This window comes from Opisthocomus hoazin, chromosome Z (genome assembly GCF_030867145.1).
Source record: "Opisthocomus hoazin isolate bOpiHoa1 chromosome Z, bOpiHoa1.hap1, whole genome shotgun sequence".
Lineage (NCBI taxonomy): Eukaryota > Metazoa > Chordata > Aves > Opisthocomiformes > Opisthocomidae > Opisthocomus > Opisthocomus hoazin.
Genome location: NC_134454.1, coordinates 62,389,908 through 62,409,835, shown reverse-complemented (window position 1 = coordinate 62,409,835; position 19,928 = coordinate 62,389,908). Strand labels below are relative to the sequence as shown.

At 38.2% G+C, this 19,928-nt stretch overlaps 1 protein-coding gene across 10 annotated transcripts in view; it reads right to left on the bottom strand.

The window, feature by feature from the left end:
* Nucleotides 1–19,928, bottom strand: part of FAM174A (family with sequence similarity 174 member A) — a 53,255-nt gene that overhangs the window by 21,844 nt on the left and 11,483 nt on the right. For 2 of the 10 annotated variants that reach the window (XR_012761874.1, XM_075410790.1), the window contains one exon: nt 15,135–16,298. The exons of 5 other annotated variants lie outside the window; for them this stretch is intronic. Coding sequence is in view for 2 of the 5 variants with exons in the window: in XM_075410790.1 (XP_075266905.1) it covers nt 16,289–16,298 (10 nt within the window). In the remaining 3 variants the exon portion in view is untranslated. Of the gene's footprint in view, nt 1–15,134; nt 16,299–19,928 lie in introns of those variants that run through there. 3 more of the 10 variants (XR_012761876.1, XM_075410789.1, XR_012761875.1) reach the window with 2 other exon arrangements.

The following is a 19,928-nucleotide window of genomic DNA, read 5'->3' as shown; positions in this document are numbered from 1 at the left end:
CTAATGAAAATTATTTTTTGTCCTCATCCTTCATATCTGAAATATATTGTAAATCGTTCACTGTTCTGGTCCAAACAAAAATAAAAAGGAGATATTGAGAGCCCCACAGTTGCATTTAGGGCTCGTCGGAGGGTTTGGTGCTCTTCAATCCTCCCTCCAAGTCCTGTCTGAACCCCTTGAAATAGCGAGCCCCGGCCTTGACGCTTAGTGCTGCCACCCTGTGGCCAAGAAAACATCTAAGGTTGATCCCTAAAATTTCTAAGCTATTACATATCAGAATAACAGGAAATCAAGGACTTTTTTTAAGTAAACAAACACACACAAAAACACAAAAACAAAAACAAAAAACTATTTATTCCCATGGACAATTAAACTGTATTTAATTAAACGAAAGGAAGGAAAGGACTTAGGCAAGGAAACCTTGGATATCAAATAACAAACATAAACTGCTAAACATTGAAGTGACTCAGATGAAGTATTAGCAAACATGCATTGTAGTTTTCCACTAAAGTTGGTTGATCTGCAAAGTGGAGCTCTGTATACACATGCCTTTTTAGGGATTCAATTTCTTTCAGAAGGATGAAGTTACCAGTGACATTAATTCCTGGCTATCCACTACTTCCTGATGCTGCTGTGGCCTAAAAGAGACAAGTAGCACTGACGTTCATTGAGTTTGGTCATCCCCTGTGCGGCTCTGGGATCCCAACTCTTCTCAGCGCCTCTGACTGCATGAAGTCAAATCCTGCCTCTCTGTTTGCTGCAAGCACTTTTCACTTGCAGCTGCTCTCATTCAGCCTCCCCAAAGTATCATGTCTGTCCACATTGAATCCAATATGACCAACCAGTATTACACTTAGACATACAAATGCGAATCTGGTGCATTAATTTCTCCTCCTCTTCGCCCCAAACATTGGTAGTTATGTCTAGGACTGACATGTTGGAGCAACCTCTCCCTGGCCAGCACCTGGTCCCCCAACTTGTCTTTCAGCTCAGCCCAAGGATTGCACATATTGTGAGTAGGGTCTGCAGTGTCCTCTGGAATCCACCACCCCCAGACTTCCTGTTAGTTAGGTGTTTAGGCATTACTGGTAACGTAATTCATCATTCAGAACAAAATTACCCTTTCTTCTTCTCATATTTCATTATTTATCTTTGTACAGCTACCCTGGTTAGACATTCAACAGAATCTACTTCAGTACAGGAAGACCAAGCCTAATTTGTGTACACAGTAAGATGGGACGTGCCTTTCTCTAGCTCAGAAACGAGACCTTACTTAAAAACTGACCCTTAAATAAAGTCGTTAAATCCTTTTATGACGCCTTCATAAGTAAAATAAAAGGAAAGGTTCTACTCTCATTTTTCTTGAGTGAAAGATCAGAAGTGGCTAGACTAGCAAAGTGTTTATGATTTGCCCTACCTGATGTGAAGTTTGTGGCAGTCGGTAGTGGACACTCCCTCTTGTAGCCATAAAATGAAGACATTGCTGCTTCTTGTCTATTATCCTACATCTGCTTCACCTGCTCAGTTTCTAATTTCTTGTCCAGTTACTATATTTATGTTGAACCATACACAGTAAATCCTTGATTCTCCTCGAGGCACCTGTATCTTTCTTGTTAGAAACATTTTGCAGGTACAGAATAAAACCAAATGGAAGTGGTTGGGAATGAAATAAACCAGGTATCTACAAAACAGAGCATATAGCTGTTGCACAGCAAGTCAGATTGCTGACTTGCATCTATTACAAGAGGCAGAAAAGCGTATCTTCAGACAGAATTTAAAATTTACTCCTGCCAGATAAATGGCTCTTTCAACCTTTCAGTCTGCCAAGAACTAAATGCCTGCCTAGTAATCCTGGAGCAATAACTATTGAATTCTAAATAATTCATGCAGTTCACAGATCCAGATTTGTAACAGTTTATTCAAAGCAAATCAATTCAGAATTAGTTTCTCTTCGACAATGAAGTGAATAATTGAAACCTGCAGAAAGCATACTCCAAAGAATGGTCTTTCTTCTCAACACATTATCTCATATCCTCTGCCCTCAAAGAAATCCCCCTTCTGTCAGAAGAATCTTTAATAAAATATTCCCTTCCAAAACAACCACAAATTTAACAGTTCCCAAGTTCATCCTCCTTTTTTTTTCTCTTGATTACTAGCCCAGTTCTCCAAAGACAAATAACTTCTCTTTAATCACAGTAGAAAGTTGCCCCCTTGTGCATATGCACTGCAATACAGTTCTTAATTACATAATCAGAAAGCACTTTTCCCAAAGGATCCTGTTTCATTCAGCATACCAGATGGAGTACTCTCAAGGAATGAACCAGGGATACGTGGTGATTAAAGATCTAAATGCTTTATTACAAGGTTTAAAAGAAAGGGAAACAAAACTGAACAATACTCTACAGAAACAGATTCTACTCCAGCTTCTGTGACTGATTTTCCAGGTGATGCTGAACAAATCTTTTATCTCAATATTTGTCCAGTTTGTCATTTGCTATGTATTTCTCATTTTCTGACTGATCAAATTAAGATTCTCACTCTGATCTGTAAAAGTTCTTACAACACTACAACGAATAAAACAACATAAATTTAGAACATGTGAAATGCTTCAACACCCTGAAAAATCATGTCTAGCTGTTACTAAAATTAGTAACATTTTAGTCTCTCACAGTCTCAGTACCCCATCCACAAAATGGGAATAAGAACTCCTAGTGCTTCTCTGAAAATCAATTTTATTTTATTCATTTAAAGGTCTAACTCACTATTGGCATGGGTGTCTTGGAAGAAACTTAAGAGGAATGCAGTCATAGTTTATGTAGAAAAACATTTGAATTCAGGAATAAGGCCTAAATCATGCAAATGTGTGAGGAAAACAGTACATTGAAAATTTATTTATTTATTTTGTTTCTTCGCCGTGCAGCAAGCAAGGAAAATCCTGTGGCAAAAACATTAAATATTCAGTAATAATGATAATATCATTATATTTATACACAAGAATTAAATTAAGGTTGCGCAGAAAACCTGCACGATACTTTCTAACATTTAAGCACTTAATCTTTTATTTTAACTTCAGCTATTTTTAACTTCTTTGCATGCAATGTGGACACACACATACACAAGCTGTGAGAGAAGCTAACAAGAGTCAGAGAACTTCTATTTGAAATGTTGCCTATATAAATACTGACAATCAGTTCTCAACTAAGAGATCAATCATGTTACTGCAAAGGTTTTAATATTAAAAAAAAAAAGGTCTGTAAAACCAGATCATTGTTACTCTAAGCACATGCAAAACAGCAAAAAAGGCAAAACCAAACTTCAGATAATGAAGAAGGCCGAAAAACCCCTCATGGCTAGTAACGTTAAAGATTTCTTGTAATGTTATCGAACGCATGTAAAGATTTACACTTGTCTTAAACACAGACTCATATCAAACAAGAACCTTCAAGCAAATGAATTTATTTTTGAAGATATCAAGCCTAGTGAAACCTGATTAAATTTTTACTTTAATACAAAACAAAGAATAGTGTTTAACATAGCATCTAGTTGAATTTGCAGTCTTGCATACTGCCATTAAATATGTAATTGTCATTTTAAAGTTGAATGAGTGCTCCTCTTCTTGGTACCCTGAAGCATCTAACCTGCTGAATATCAGTTGCTGAACACATGATGAAAGTGGTTTGCAAGTTCTTCACATGTTGCAAGTGATCATTCAAATACAGTTACTTCAGAGTGAGCGAAAACTGTATGGTCTGTCAAATTTCACTTAGTACTACTAAGCAACACATAATTTATTTACATGAACAGGGTATTGTATCTGCCTGCATACTTCCACAAGGAATGGCTTTCCAGTAGCCTGGCACAGTTACCTGATTTTTCCAGACAAGCTGGAATTCTATTACCATAATTTACAATGTTTCAGGATGTCAGCTGAGCAGAGACGTGAGACATAGGTTAAATTTAGTTGACCTCTGTGGGAATTAAGCATATGATTAAATGCTTTGATAAATTTTTTTGTTTGTTTTGTTTTAAATAGGCATCAATATTAAGGCCTAGTAAGAATATTGCAAGGCAGAGCGGTGAGTAGTGCAGTTATTCTGGAGTTAAAGGAGTACATTGCTGATAAATAAACTGTTTCTCCTCTTAGTACACTGTGTTGGGAATTTAGAAGAATCTATCTCAATTACAGCTCCTTAAGACAGAATTAAATACATAGTAATGAGATATAAAACCATCATGCCTAGATTGCTCCTTCACATCAAACCTAGATTTGAAAGCAAAATGTTACTATCTACTCCCTGTTTGAGCTTACATTTATGTAAAATAAGCTTGGTTGCGTAGACACTTTTACCTTAAGAAAAATATCTGTCACAAATATCAGACAATGACTTACACAACTGTCCTGTTTGCACATGCCTAAGTGACTACATCTAGGTCAGTCTGCCACATTATTTAGGCTGCACTGCACTGCACATACTAGTTGGCACCTATATGCACATAACATTTCCATCGGCAAGATATCATTATATGTCCACTCATACCTACACTAAGAAACTACATAGGGACTGATAAATCAAGATTTTAGACATTAAAAAGGCATGATCTAAGGCAACACTTACAAGACTTGCTGTAAGTTTGGTAAGTCTGTTTTACACCTCTTCTCGTTACCAACACTTTGACACCTCTCTCATCTACCATGTAGGTTTTTTTAAGCTCTGTCTGCCATTTATCTTCAATTCAATGTCCACACAAACCTCATTGAGCCAGTATGGTGCACCAACCTATGATCCACGAGGTGGAGGTAGAGAAGACATAGCTTTTACCAAGTAGAATTTCAAGAGACACGTAGTAAAGCACAAGAGAGGCAGCTACAGAACCTGCAACAACTTGGTCAGAAAAAAAAGAGTAAGTTGTTGTCCAGGTAGTTCTGATTTGTTGGCAGTTATTGAGCCTACATCCACCACGGCTAAAAAATCACAGGTATACAGGCTGATCCCCTCAATTTCTGTAGTCATAAATTGCTGGCTGCAGGACGTTACATTCCTGAGCCAGTTGTTTGAGCTGGTGCTATGTTCAATTCAGCAGCCTGCATTTTCTGAGCTTTTGTTGCAATCCAGAAGAAGACAACACTCATCTTCAAGCGATGAGCAGCACAGCAGTTCGGTACTGCACAGTTAACATAATTATAATTGAAGTCTGTGGCACCACCTTAAATCTTTAGTTTAAGGGCCATAGAGTTCAGGACTCACATTGGCTCCAATGCTGCCAGCCCATAGATGAGAAATCCAGTCACTAACACAGGGAGCCTGCTGTCACAATCAAAAGAACAGAGTGAAATGACTGCAGTGTCTCAGCAGGATTCATACATACTTACATTAAGCCTGCTTATCGTAAACAGCACTGACGTGTATCAGTAGCAGAACTCCATTAGCTGTCTCTTGTGATAAGCTAGCACTTGTTTCAAACATGGGGCAACAACAACAATATGGTCAGCAGCATTGCCTTACCTCTGTTGCTCTGGTGCCTAATATTATTCTGTACAACCATCAAAACTATGGGAAATAATAGATCCTTAACTTCTGCCAGGTGACCATGAACTAGGCCTTCAGACATCTCCATTCACACCGGCTTTGCCTTCTGCACTGGCAGGACTATCATGATCTGCTGCACACACTGTAATTCACACGAGGAATGGCAAATCTGCCCAACCTGCTAGCTTGCAGGTTCATACGTTGTTTCTGGACAGTGATCCTCCTCAGGAGGGCATCTCGTAGGGAGGGTGTCTCCTTGCTAGCATTTATTACACAATAAAAAAGGGTGGATTTTTTGAAAGAGGAAGGAAGGCAGAGGAGGAAGGACGGAGGGTGAAAGCAAGACATGGAATTATTCATATTTCAGCAAAATGCAATCATGTGCTTCACATATCCAGTATATATCAACGTCCCCTATGAATGACACCTACGCAAGGAGGTCCACCTTTCCCTTCCTTTCATGGCTCCCCAAAGGCCGGACCCTCCATTCCATTTCATAGTCCTCCAAGTGATCTGGATACAGCCACTCTTCCATGAGAAGCTAATGGCAGGACAAGTCACACAAAAAGCAGCGTTTATATGTCAAAAGAAGAGAGAAAATTAGAGCCTTTGCAAGACAGAAAACCTTTATGTTGTAATGTGCAACTATTTTGTCGCTTTGTCAAGTCCAAAAGTGTACATAAATTCACAACAAAAGGTGAAGAAATATGTTGGCAGTACTGCATCAGTGTTCCATTGATAACTGTTTACCCAGTGAAGGGTACTTCTCTCTTACATTACTAGGATCAGGTCACAGAGCTTGCCTGCTTTGAAGACCAAGTCCATCTTCACAGCAGTTTCACTGCATGACTGGAGGGGTCTGCCTTCTGGTTAGACTGGCAAAGTGACTTGCAAAAAAACCCCACAAAAATCCCAGTCCTTATGTTTCTTCAGTGCTTGGGTGACACGGAAGAGGAAGCCTGGTTGATGAGTAGTAGTGAGCTAGTAGTAGAGTCTTAGGAAGTGTATTCTGGAAGGAACATTTCACTACTATGTGGCAGCAGCCCCAACAAGGTGGGCACCTGGCTTTGGCTGGTAACATCAGTGGACAGATGCTCTGTCAGTGTTGACAGGATACTTGCAGCCACACATCTGTGCCAGATATATCAGTGACATTATCCAGAAGTATCCTTGGAATAAAAGTTTTTAAGCCCTTCTGTTTTCATCATTGATAACAGCATACCACTTCGCCCATTAAGAACATATAGGCTGAACATTGACTTTCCTTCTATACTTCAGGACTTTCTGCATTAGACAAGAAAAAGTGTCATGATGTTGTACTCCTGTGCATGGTCACACAGTCCCTGACAAGTCTGTCATGCAGATTTCTAGGATACATGCCAACAAGGTACAGTTTTCAAGGGTGCAAAGCACACTTGGCACAAGCCACAATGGTCAAAATAGTTCAGTCTGTTATCAACCCAAAATGGTCTTGTTGTTCGAGAGCTAAGTGTGTCCAAGCGTGTGCTCTCTTCTTTCCACTGTCAGAACTGCAACTTCACTCTGAATCATTGACAAGTTTATATTGCTTCCTCTACATACAAGACTGTAGTCCACTGTCAGTCTGATACTTTAAATGAAAAATGTTCTCTGAACAAAATATTCAAAATGAATCCTGAAAATATCAAACTATCATCACCTTGCCATTTAACTAGAAGCAGCTTTTAAGAAGCTGTAGATTTGACTTTGCTAAATAAAACACACTCACAGCAGCCTTCTCTTGCTTTTGCTCACTGGAGAATGGCATGTGTGCTACCCAAAACTGAACTTGTGTTTGCTGTGACAAAAGAAACAAAATTACAATCCTAAATGTTTCAACAGGATTTTGCTCTAAAATTTCATATTCAAGGCAAGTCTTATATTTTGGCATAGGGATGTTGAGCACAGTTACTTTACTAAAGTGACCGCTAACACTCCTTGCACTCAAGAGCACAGCTGTCGTGACAGAACAGTGACAACTACAACATGCCCAGCTAGATGGTGTTAACCTTCAGTCCTAAAATTTCCCTTTTCTGGAACAACTGTTTGGCTGAAGTCCTAGATAATAAATCAGAGGGGAAAAAAAAACCCAAAACCAAACCTCTGCTACTTGCATTTTTTAATCAGAATTTTGCCCTTTTAAGATTTTAGAAAGAAGACAAAACTGAATCCAATGAGGGAATTTTTATTTTTATTTAAAATTTGAAATGTTAAGAACAATTTTGTGATTTGAGTTATGGTATCTAGCCACACAAATGGGCAGAACAGTATCTAAAGTGTTACAAATTGAGGAAATATGTCCATTTCATAGGTACTGAAGACAGATGTATCCGGACCAAGGACAACATAGTTTATATTCAAATAGTAAAATAAAGAACAACACATTTTATAATTAAAAGCTTTCCATATATCCTACTTTAGTGTTCTTCTTCTTGAAACTTACATCAACACAAGTGAATTTAAGGGTTTTTCTTAAGGACAGCTAGAGTTGCCAAGGTAATCAATCAAAATTTTAATCACAGAATCACAGAATGTTCGGGGTTGGAAGGGACTTCTGTGGGTCGTCTAGTCCAAGCCCCCTGCCAAAGCAGGGTCACCTAGAGCAGGCTGCACAGGACCTTGTCCAGGCGGGTCTTGAATATCTCCAGAGAAGAACACTCCACAACCTCCCTGGGCAGCCTGTTCCAGTGCTCCATCACCCTCAGAGGGAAGAAGTTCTTCCTCATGTTCAGGTGGAACTTCCTATGCTCCAGTTTATGCCTTGTCCTGTCGCTGGGCACCACTGAAAAGAGTTTGGCCCCATCCTCCTGACACCAACCCTTAAGATATTTATAAGCATTTATTAGGTCCCCTCGTAGCCTTCTCTTCTTCAGGCTGAACAAGCCAAGCTCCCTCAGCCTTTCCTCATACGAGAGATGCTCCAGTCCCCTCATCATCCTCATAGCCCTCCACTGGACTGTCTCCAGTAGCTCCTCATCTTTCCTGAAGTGGGGAGCCCAGAACTGGACACAGTGCTCCAGATAGGGCCTCACTAGGGCAGTGTAGAGGGGAAGGAGAACCTCCCTCGACCTACTAGCCACACTCTTCTTAATGCACCCCAGGATCCCATTAGCCTTCTTGGCAGCCAGGGCACACTGCTGGCTCATGGTCAACCTGTCATCCACCAGGACACCCAGGTCCCTCTCCACAGAGCTGCACTCCAGCAGGTCCGCCCCAAGCCTGTACTGGTGCATCTCTGCTATTTATATCCAGAAGACTATAAACACTTTAGCTACCTCAATATTGCACACTGAAGCTCTGATTTCTGTATTACGTTAGTAGAGATCACCATATGACATTGGAGCCAGAAGCACCACAGCTGCTCAGGCAAATAAGCCCTACTCTCATGGAGCCTCCGGGAAACTAAGTCTATCATGTCCTAGCTCGGACTGAACAAAGTTCTAGGACCTTCATCCTACTTGTGGAGGTAGATCAGATGTGTAGTTATTCATATTTAATTGATGACCATGTTTTTTGCATGTTTACTTTCTAGCATTGAATGGTTCCAATGCTGCTACAAAATCTAAGGCTCTAAATCAATAAAAGTTATTTAGAGCCCTAAAATTGAAAATATGCTAACATCTTGTAATTTATACAGGTAGGGGAGGAAAGAAAAAAGTTGTATTTCTTATGTTTGTAAAATTCAGAAAATCAATTGAATGCAAATCATTGAAGTTACATGTAAGCTTCCAACCACTCAGCCAACAGCTAAGACTGCAGAACATCCCCTTCCATCTCATATGGGGAAAACTGTGCCTAAGAGAAAACACTGTTATTTTGACAGCTGTGAATATTAACAAAAAAACTCAAAGATGCATGCAGCACTCAGGTAAGATGCCTAAATGATTAAGGTCAAGTGTTACTTCAGCAAGAAAAAGCAGTTGTAACTACTGCTGCCTGAGAACTAAATCTACATGGCATAAAACAGCACTTCACAAATATCTGATCGAAGCAAATAAGCTGACTTGGATAAGAAACACGCACGTTAAATAGGCCAGACAGTGTACCGAGCTAATGCAGATGAGCTCCTTTCAGTATTTAAGTTGGTTTATTCCTGGCTTGGTTTCTTTGCATGGTCCAGCATTGCCATATACTCAGATACAACATGCCTATAGAATTTTTAAGATTAGATATCATTTAGCATGTGTAAGCACATTTTAATAAAAAAACTTTCACTGTAACACTACTGGGGTAGACTAAAAGCCTTTTACATTGTGCTAGCAATCACGCAGAGAGACTTGTGAGTAGACAGTTAATTACTTGTTAGTTCTTTCAGTAAATAAAAAAAAAAGGCAGTGATCTTTTGAAGGGATAAAGATAAGTGGGCTATGTACACTGATGTCACACACATACTTTCCATTGCTGCCATCTCCTAAACAGTATCCACTGTCTTCTCTTTTAGACACTGGAGTTCATAGACTGTGTGAACCAGTCGGTTCAGTTCCAGAATGAAATGTATTACACACCTACACTATAAGAGTACTAGGAAATAAACTGAGGGCGCTTTGTTTAGGCAAGACCGAGGGGGAATATAATGATCTTGAAATCAATCATAGAATAGTCTGGATTGGAAGGGACCTTCTGCAGAAGAACAAAGCTCTTTCTACCATTCACTACAGCTTAAGTGTAACAGGCTTAAAATTACTAGGAAGAAGATTTAGATCACACATCAAGAAAAACAAAATTAAAACCCAATCTAACAGAAAGGACAGTTAAGCTTTAAACTAGATTTCTCAACTTGCCTAAACAATCTTCATGCTTGGAACTGCAAGACTAACTTTCCAAAAAACAGTAACATCAGTGTATTCGCTCTTGCTTTGATCAGTAGGTTTAATGTATATCTTCACAAAACTGTATTCTGTGTTCAGAAAGATGAAGGGTCTTTGGACTGTATCAGCAAACACAATAAAACCACCTGTATTAGATCTGAATAGAAATCCACCTAGCCACGCATCCCTTCTTCGACAGTGGCAAAAGCAGGTTCAAGAGAATAAGATCAGTGCAAACATATTGAATTTCCCCTGCAGAATTGCGAGGTTTCAAAACATTTGTGGTTTATCAGCTTCTGAATGAAGGAATCTCTTGCAGAAGTCTGTGTTAGTCTAAAACCCCTAAAATGAGGAGTTTTATAAAGATTCATCACAAATACCATGCAGCTTATTAGATTTCTTGCTGGATTTTTTTTTCACAAAAAAGTAGTGGAAGGAATAAGTTATTTGTTAGAAGTAATTCTTTGTACAATGCACAGTCCAGCTAGATAGCTGTTGAACTGACACTGACTTTTCTTTAAAACATGAACAACAAAAAGCTTGGGTGAGAATGTGTATTGTTTCATTCTCCATCTTTATGGATCAGGTTTTCTGTTTCTATTAAACAGAATGAGGCTTAGGGAAGATCAATAAACAAAGTGCCCTTTTAGAACAACATTTCCAAAAGATCTCTGGCATAACTTTTGCTTTTGACCTCAGGCTATGCCCTTGCCATATATAGCATCACAGAATACCTCAAGTTAGAAGGGACTCGTAAACATCATCGAGTGCAACTCCCGGTTTCTCACAGGAGTACCTAAAACTAAACCATACAACTAAGAGCATTGTCCAGATGCTCCTTGAACTCTTGACAGGCTTGGTCCTGTGACCACTTCCCTGGGACCTTGCTCTAGTGACGCACCACCTTCTCAGTGAAGAATCTTTTCCTAACCTGCAATCTGAACTTCCCCTGATTCAGCTTCATTCCATGTCCTTGTGTACTGTTGCTGGTTACCAGAGACAACAGAATGGCACCTCCCCCTCCACTGCCCCTCTTGAGGAAGCTGCAGACTGCAATGAGGTCAAGCCTCAGCCTTCTCTGCTCCAAGCTGAACAAACCAAGCTGCTCCTCATAAGTCTTGCCCTTGAGACCTTTCACCATCTTGGTTACCCTCCTCTGGACACACTAACAGTTTGATGTCCTTCCTATATTCAGGTGCCCAAAACTGCACACAGTACTCAAGGTGGGACCATACCAGTGCTGTGCAGAGTAGGACAACCACCTTCCTTGACCAGCTGGCTATGCCATGCATGATGTACCACAGGACATGGCTGGCTCTTTCGGCTGCCAGGGCACACCACTGACTCATATTCAACTTTCCATCAACCCAAACCACCAGATCTCTTTCTGTGGGGCTGTTTTCTAGCCTCTTGTCCTCCAATTTGTACATATAGCCAGGATTACCCTGTCCCACGTGCAGAATCCAGCACTTGCTCTTGTTAAATTTTATACGGTTGGTAATTGCTCAGTCCTGTAGCCTATCCACGTCTCTCTGTAAGGTTTCCCTACCCTCGAGGGAGTCCACGGCTATTCCTAGTTTAGTATGATCAGCGAACTTACTTACTGTACATTTGATTCTTGCATCCAGATCATTTATAAAAACATTATACATATTGCATATTGTGCAATGCATACTGTCATAAGCACGCAAAAGGCTTATACCAAAAGCATAAGCCTTTTGGCTCACACTCTTCCAACAGAAGAAAGCAAGCAGTCACATTTCATTATTTAAGAACCTCATTTGTATCTCTTAATAAAATCATGAACTTATCCATCCATCCTGATAATATCTTTAAAGAAATCTTATCATTTTACTGTGCCTTATCATAAGACTGCATCAAGATGTAAGCCAATCCAGAGCGCAAGCCACTTTGAACAGATAAGCATAGAAACAGATGCACATAGAAAAATCATGGAAAAATCTCCTCAGAGCACAGCATTCTAGAGAGATCTGGGTCAATTCTGCAGGGGTTTAGCAGTTAACAACTTGGAACATCATCATCATCATTAGTACCATGAGACAAGAAGTTTGTAGCAAACAGTAGTCTATTCTAAAACTATGAAGCAGACCAGCCACACTGGCTCTTTTGAGATCTGTGTCTTTCAGCTGGCTTATATATTACAGTCATTTCCTGGCTCTTACTGGTCAACAAGAAAAATAAAAATGCTTTCTGCCTCTTCTGACTCTTGGATTTCTCATTCTCAGACCCATCCATGGTACCTGAAGTTGTATACCCCATTATCCTATCAATGTACTGAACCAATACATTCAGACTTGATCAGGAACAACGTATTCTTGTACTTGCTATGTCTCAAATTGCACTAACGAATAAAAAAAGTCACAAAGCCCTAACAAACAATAATAGATACACCATAACAGATTTACTACTGTAAAAATCTGTAAAGGTATCTTTTAAAAACTTTTTTTCTTTAAGTCTTCCAAGCTTTTTCTCCATATTCCATTTCTGTCTCCAGAAATTCAAGTTATTGAAGAAATCTAGCTTGGACTGTTTTGTACCTTTAAGCAGCTTTATTTCAGCAGATCAGCTCCCATTCTTTACTGGCCTATTAACAACTTGACTCAAACAGTAACAGAACTTTCCATTCATGGCTACTCAGTCACACATTTCATAATTCATTGTCTTCATGTTTTTAATTCATTGTCTTCATGTTTTTAACCTTGTGTTTTACATCAAATTGTAAGGTGATAAGTACATTTGGTTACTGGCTGCTGGGGTGGCATACTCTTCCCAAAATTTCTGAAAGAATGTTAGGCTGCCATAAAAACAGCTTTTCAGCCACAGCTGGAAATACTGCTGATTGTGCTGCACATATCAACAGGGGCTGCACACAATTCAGAGCAAACTTCCCAACTGTTAAGACCAAGACACATACAACACTAGTTATTTTTGACTAATTTTATGTCTGCAAAAGCAATTCAGCTAGCCAATTCATCTACTGAAATTACATATAGTCTGGACAAGGCCTAGGAATTCACACCATGGGCCACATAGTATCTGACATACCAGAAAACTAAACTGTCACAACTTATTACCAGTTGTATGATTGCTTTATAAATGCTCAGCCTATAAAATAGATACTCATAATTTTGGAGGCATGAATCTAAGAAGCCCAGATAATTTTGGGGAAAATTTGTTGTAGGTTTTTTCCCCCCCAGAAAATTTGCTTAGAAACATAAGTAAACTGTTCTATTTCGTTTTTCCTTTGGGAAAATCTCAAGATTTACTTGCGGGAGACGCAAACCGAGTGTTGGCATTTCCAGTGCTTCTAATAAACAGTTCAAGTACCTATGCTTAGCAAGCATAACAGCTCCTCAAAATGTATTAATTTCAAAGCCCAGAAAAGTCCTACAGGATAAAAACAACTAATTCTAGTATGTCAGGAAGACAGTCTCTACTGCTAGGGCTAACACGTGGCACCACTAGAAAAAAATTAAAATCTAAAGAAAAACTGCAATTATGTTTAAACACTGATGGTCCCCTTTATATACAGAAGCAACATACTCTGCCTTCTGTCATTTGTTGTTCTCTCACCTGGAGTCCATGACATAGCCATTCTTCACTGTGCCTCTAGATTCCCCAACTAAGCCTCTCCAAGAATCAGTGCTGTGTTTGCATTTCAATTTTATCTTTAAATATGGGCACGAAAAGTTAGGTACAACAGGAGACGAAACAAAATAAAGACTTACATTTATTGTAAATACAATGTATTTCCCAGCTGTGTCTGGCACACGGGCAACTGTAGATGAAAGTTACCTTAGGAGGCTGATTTGGTATCCATTACTTCAGACCTCATGAGACTTGTTACTAGGGCAAGTCAGTAGGTTTCAGCACAGCAAACCTGCTGGTACAGATCTAAAAAAAGGCTACAGCAGATCCCCTCCCCACCCCACCACTGCAGAAAGAACTTCAGAGACAACTAAGGTATTTCAATTTTGTTCAAACACCAAGAGGGGACTGAAGAATCAGGAAAGATAATCCCTCTTTCCCCATAGCCCGTAACACAGGAACTTTCAGGAAACACAGCCAGCCCCATCACTACTGCCATAGCACGGTTATGCCATGGTACTAGATATATACAGAATTAGCAATAAATTTACACTGTAATTTGAACATTTTGTCTACATTACCAAGATTCCTGAGGAACCTGCAACATATTTTAAAGAAAAATTAGGTCTTCCAGGTCCTAAAACTTGTTCTATTAATTTTTACGCACTAGGTAAAAAAATAAATGTTACTGCTGGATGCCAACTATATTAATGTGTATACTACCACACATTTAATAGCAACAGCTGCTTCTGATGTCACTTTTTCATTTTAGAGTCACAGCAAATTTAGTATTTGATCTAGACTGTTTGAAGAATACAAAATTAAACAAGGCTACCCAAAGGCTTAGCTCTGCTTCACATAGGTCTGAACATGGACACTATGTGGACTACACCAGCAGCATCCTAAAGTGAGTGAGCAACACCTGTTCAAACAAGTTGATGATGGACCTCACCAAGAAACTGACTCAATGGTTGTAATCAGTAGTCCTCACGGCAAAAAGATGTTGCAGTACTGTGTTTTACAAGATTATATTAATATCCTTAAAATCTAGAGTATTGAAATATCACACTAAATGCTAGAAACACTGTAAATAGTTTTTATTTGTTCATTGAAGTTTAAGTTTACATAAAACATGTTAATTCAGTTTTAAAAAAGTCTCAACACAAAAGGCAGTAGTTTGGCTTTTTATTTGTAAAGGATAAAGTAACTCCTCAACTAAAATCAAGTTCTAACAATTCTGAGGAGTCCACAGAGGCTGTTTACTTACAATTAATATCAGCAAAAAAATTTGTTAACATTACAGATTACTGTAGAAAAAGTGTATACCACACTTACGGCATACAAGATTTGTAACAAGCAAAAAATACCCTGTTTTAAAAGTTATCTTCCTTCCAAATAGGTTTTAATTTAAGTGCGCTCTCTCTCCATAGGCTTTACATTTAGAATCCTCTATATACAAAAAGGTACAACAAATTGGTACAGTACTTATTGTAACAAATTAAGGATGCCATACTATACACAAATTAAATTAGTCCCCCAACTTGCATAACCTCTTGCTTCTTACTCCTCCCATGAAGCAGTCTCCTTCTCTGGTTTTAAGATTAAGTTCTTTCACTGAAAGGCACGTACTTCTCTACAACAGAAGAAACAGACGCATTAATCTGAAATGCCCTGTTTCTAGGGGAATTTTAGCCTACATTTTTTGAAGGTCAAACATTCAGAAAAAAAAGACAGAGATGTAACATTTTATTATTAAATTTGCCTGTAAAGACTTGCAGTTACCATATTACTGTGAAGAAAAGTGACATGAAACTCCATTAATTTAAACCTCCCAAATCGAGAGACAGCTCACTTACAAAAAAATGGTCTTTTACCACATTCGATATATTTTTAAACTTCCAAGGCTCCCGAGTTCCTATTCAAAATTTGGTAACTATTGGTAGTGTTCCATAACTGGAATTCTATCAAGAATAGAATAAGTGCTTTTCCTTCTGCCTTGCAGTGCAGCAAATAGTCTGTGTGTAACGTGATTTAATGAGGATGGTAAACTATCAGTGTGACATACCTTTGAAAATCAAAGATGTGATATTAGGATACAGTACTTCAGTTGATATGTAGGTGAAGTTGCATGGTGAGAAACCAAAAGTTAGAATTTCAAACTTCAACATGTAATAGTATGCTACTGAACAAAATGGCTAAGACATCCCATCCTTGTAAGGTGCCCCAAGCTGAAGAGGCACAGGACTAGCTACATGGGTGATGATGACAGTTGGAGTACACTTAAATTGCATCTATGTTACAACAGAGGGCACAGTGGACTCCTCTTCATGTAGGTCTGAAAGAAAACAGCAACATTTGAAGTAATAAACATATCAGCACACCAGTATATTAACACTTCTACACTGATTTTAGGAAAGAAGCCAGTTTCTCTGCCTAGCCTTAGACAGAGTCAAACAGACTTACCAGATAACCCAAAACAAGCCTATAGGGATTTTTAACATAGGCATACTGTCCTGTAGAGTATCACCTTAAAAAAAGCTCAATTGTTCTAGTCAAGAAAAATGAAAGCAGGGTGGATACTACTGCAGTCTATTAACAGGTCATAAAGAAAAAATGTAAAGAGACAACTATTTTCTAAATGAAACAATATATTAATTTGTTGTCCATAAAAAAATGTATATGAGGCCACCCGAACATGTAGAATAGAATTTCATGCAACTTTTTTTAGTGCCTTCCATTACAAGTTTTGAGGGTAAGAAACTGAATAAGCCAATTGTTCTTATTCAAGAACTGAATAAGCCAATTGTTGACTGTAGTTAAACAAAACTAATCCTTTGTTAAGTAAATAGCAGTTGCAAACTGAAAAACCGTTAAAGGCCCCTCTTCCTTGTTCCCGAATTAGTTGCTCGAAGCCTGACTGCACATTTATGCTACCTTAACAAAACCCAACCAATCATACCTCTGAATTGCTGCAAATATTAGGACAAAGTGTAAATGACACCTCCTGAGAATATCTGACTATCATTACCATCAAGCTGTCCTCAGCGGCTCTTTGATTGCTTACGCATTTTGTACTCCCTTTGGTCATTCTTGATTAAGCAGTAACATGAAGACTGATTACTAAGCTTCAATGCAGATGCAAAAGATGTAGTTGAAACAAGTGGAAAGAAATTAACTGAAAAAAGGGCATTCCTAATTTAGGATTTTATTTTTTTTAAAGTATTCTATATCAGTTTTCAAACTTCTCTTCCAGCAATGCCGTTGCTTTGCAAAGTTTGGACAGCATTTTATCAAGCTGTTCTATACAGATTTGTGGCATGCGTTCACATTGTTCAGTGATGTTTTATTGCTACACATACACTCCAGATAAAAAGTAACTTTTAAAATTTTGAGAGCTTCTCCCCATAAAGGAGAACAAAGCAAGCTCTCAATATACATAAACAGACTATATTCACATTATTGACTAAACATAACTGAAGACCTTGTTTTATCAGGTTCCCAATATCAAAATAAAGACTTTGATAATTTAAGCACTTACTTTCTGAGCGATCTTTAAACAAGAATAACATCTTCTTCCTTTATTATCTATAGTTATTCTCTTCTGAAGGTATAACCTTAGTCAGTTTTCTACAGCAAGTTAACAGAAATGCATTGAAATTAAGTTTGGTTAGATCACTCAGTTACTCCAATACAACTACTTGTCTTGCAGTTTGACTGAGAGGTTGATATTATTCATCTCTTCTGTGAGCAAAACATGAATTTTAGGTGATTTCACAGCTCCACAGGGCAGAAACAAAGGTATGCCTAGGCCACAAGTTACTTTACTCTCTGTATTTACTCCGGATTATGACATGTTCAGACATCACATGCCACTTCTCTCTCTACTTTTTCTGGGCTCTTTGGACTTTGATCAAAACATCATGTATTGCTTTTTCAGCTGAAGCCGATGCTTTTAATATCAAATACCACTTATCTAGCATTAGTTCTTTCATCAACAAGATACGACAGTGTGTGAGGAATAGCATCTATTAAAATAAATACTTGATTTATCCTACAATAGCTACATCATCAGCCAAATGAAACATTATTAATGTATTAAAACTGTTTGTACCATATGTCGTCAATCACATTTTTAAAATGGTGTGGATCAGTAATCTACTTTCAAACACTTCCAAATTGCCTGGTACATCTAAACTAAGTGATGATTTAGTGCAGTACTTCAATTTAAAGAGGGACTGAGTATTTGGAAATTAGGACAGGATTTTTTGGGGGGTGGTTTTGGTGGGTTTTTTTTCCCCCAACTACAACACTAATAATGTGAATTTTTTTGTAGCTATCACAGTTGAGTATAAGCCTAGTTCAAAGCCTGCTGTCTGTAGTTATCAAGAGTTTGCTTTAATGAAAGTTAATTTCGTAATCATAAACCAAATTAATTTCAACCACAGAACCACAGAAAGCGTAGTGGCAAAAGCATTAGTCTAGGACATAACTGAGTATGAGTTTCCAAGATAAATTCTGAAGAGGAATGAATAGAATATGCTCTGCCTGAAGATAACCAGGGCAGAAATATACAGGATCCTTGGTACAGCCCTGCTTAGATTTTAGAAGTTCTCAGGTTTGTCTCTTTAGACTGATAGGCCGTCATCAAGCATATATACACCCCAGCGTCAACCTAGCATGTTTGTGTGGCAAAAAGAGAAAACTAAAACAAAAATAAGGACCTCAGTGTAAACCATACTTCCTCCTCTTACTGTTTTCACTTTTGTTTCATTCTTATACATCCTGTCAGGGACAACAATAAAATACCCCAAAATGAAGTAACTTACAAGTTCTATGCATACTAGATACTTCCTCAATAAAATATTTGAATGAAGATTTTTTCTTCCTCAAACTGTTTTGAAATGTACAGAGGCAAGAACAAAAAAATCAGATAACCATCCTCTGAAAACCTCTGTTACTATTTTAGTGAACTTTCCCTCTAGGGTTTTCAGTGTTTCTATGTTAAGATAGGCAAAGAAATTTAAAGAAACAGACATAAACACTTTGACACTTCGGGGTGGTTTTGTAGCTTCAGACTTCAAAAATACAATCTTGTTGATGTTAATATACAGTAAACTTCAAACTAGAAATTTCAGATTTATCTGTAGAACGTGAATTAAATTTAGACAGTAACCTCCTAAGGTAAAAGAGTAGGTTTAAAAGATGCGTGCTGCCATTTCACTGTCTAGAAAACTTAACACAATCCCCCCAAAATTTCCAAAACAGGTAAACTGATAGTTGGAACTACAAGCAGTCAAAAAAACCCAGAACATCTATCTACATTCATACAACACATGCTTCAACACCACTTGTTAACACTCCTCTGCATTAGCAGACACAGTGCATATACTTATTTAATAAATATTAGTACTATAGTCCCTTTAGATAAAATGCTGTTCTTGAGATACAATCAGCTCCTTGAAGCTTAACACCAAACACAACAATGCTTAATCTCCAAACAAGCATAAAAGAGTATGAAGTAACCTCTAGACGATACAATACTTTTGTTAATTATACAATACTGTTTGTTACTGATGACTCGACATATTATCATGTTCATTCCTCCTAAAAAGGTTACTTGACACTCCTGTAAATAAACATTTATGAGGAATACCATGTTAACTGGTCATCAAATCGCTCAAAGTGTAGTAAGTATGCTGAGTTGCAAGAGAAGCTGAAAGATCTAGGAAAGTCACTGAGGGAATTCCTGGATATAATGTGACAACTACCTATTACATAATAGGCATAATTTATAACGGAACAGGACTAGCAACACGGGGTAATCATAAGTGCCACATGACTCACACAGAGGAGTGGAGATATTCTAACTAGTTTCTTCTCATGTATTGTGGAGAGAAATAGGAAAGAACAACTTTGACTTAGGATAAAAAATTACTCCGTAAGATTCCCCTTAAGGAGACAAAGT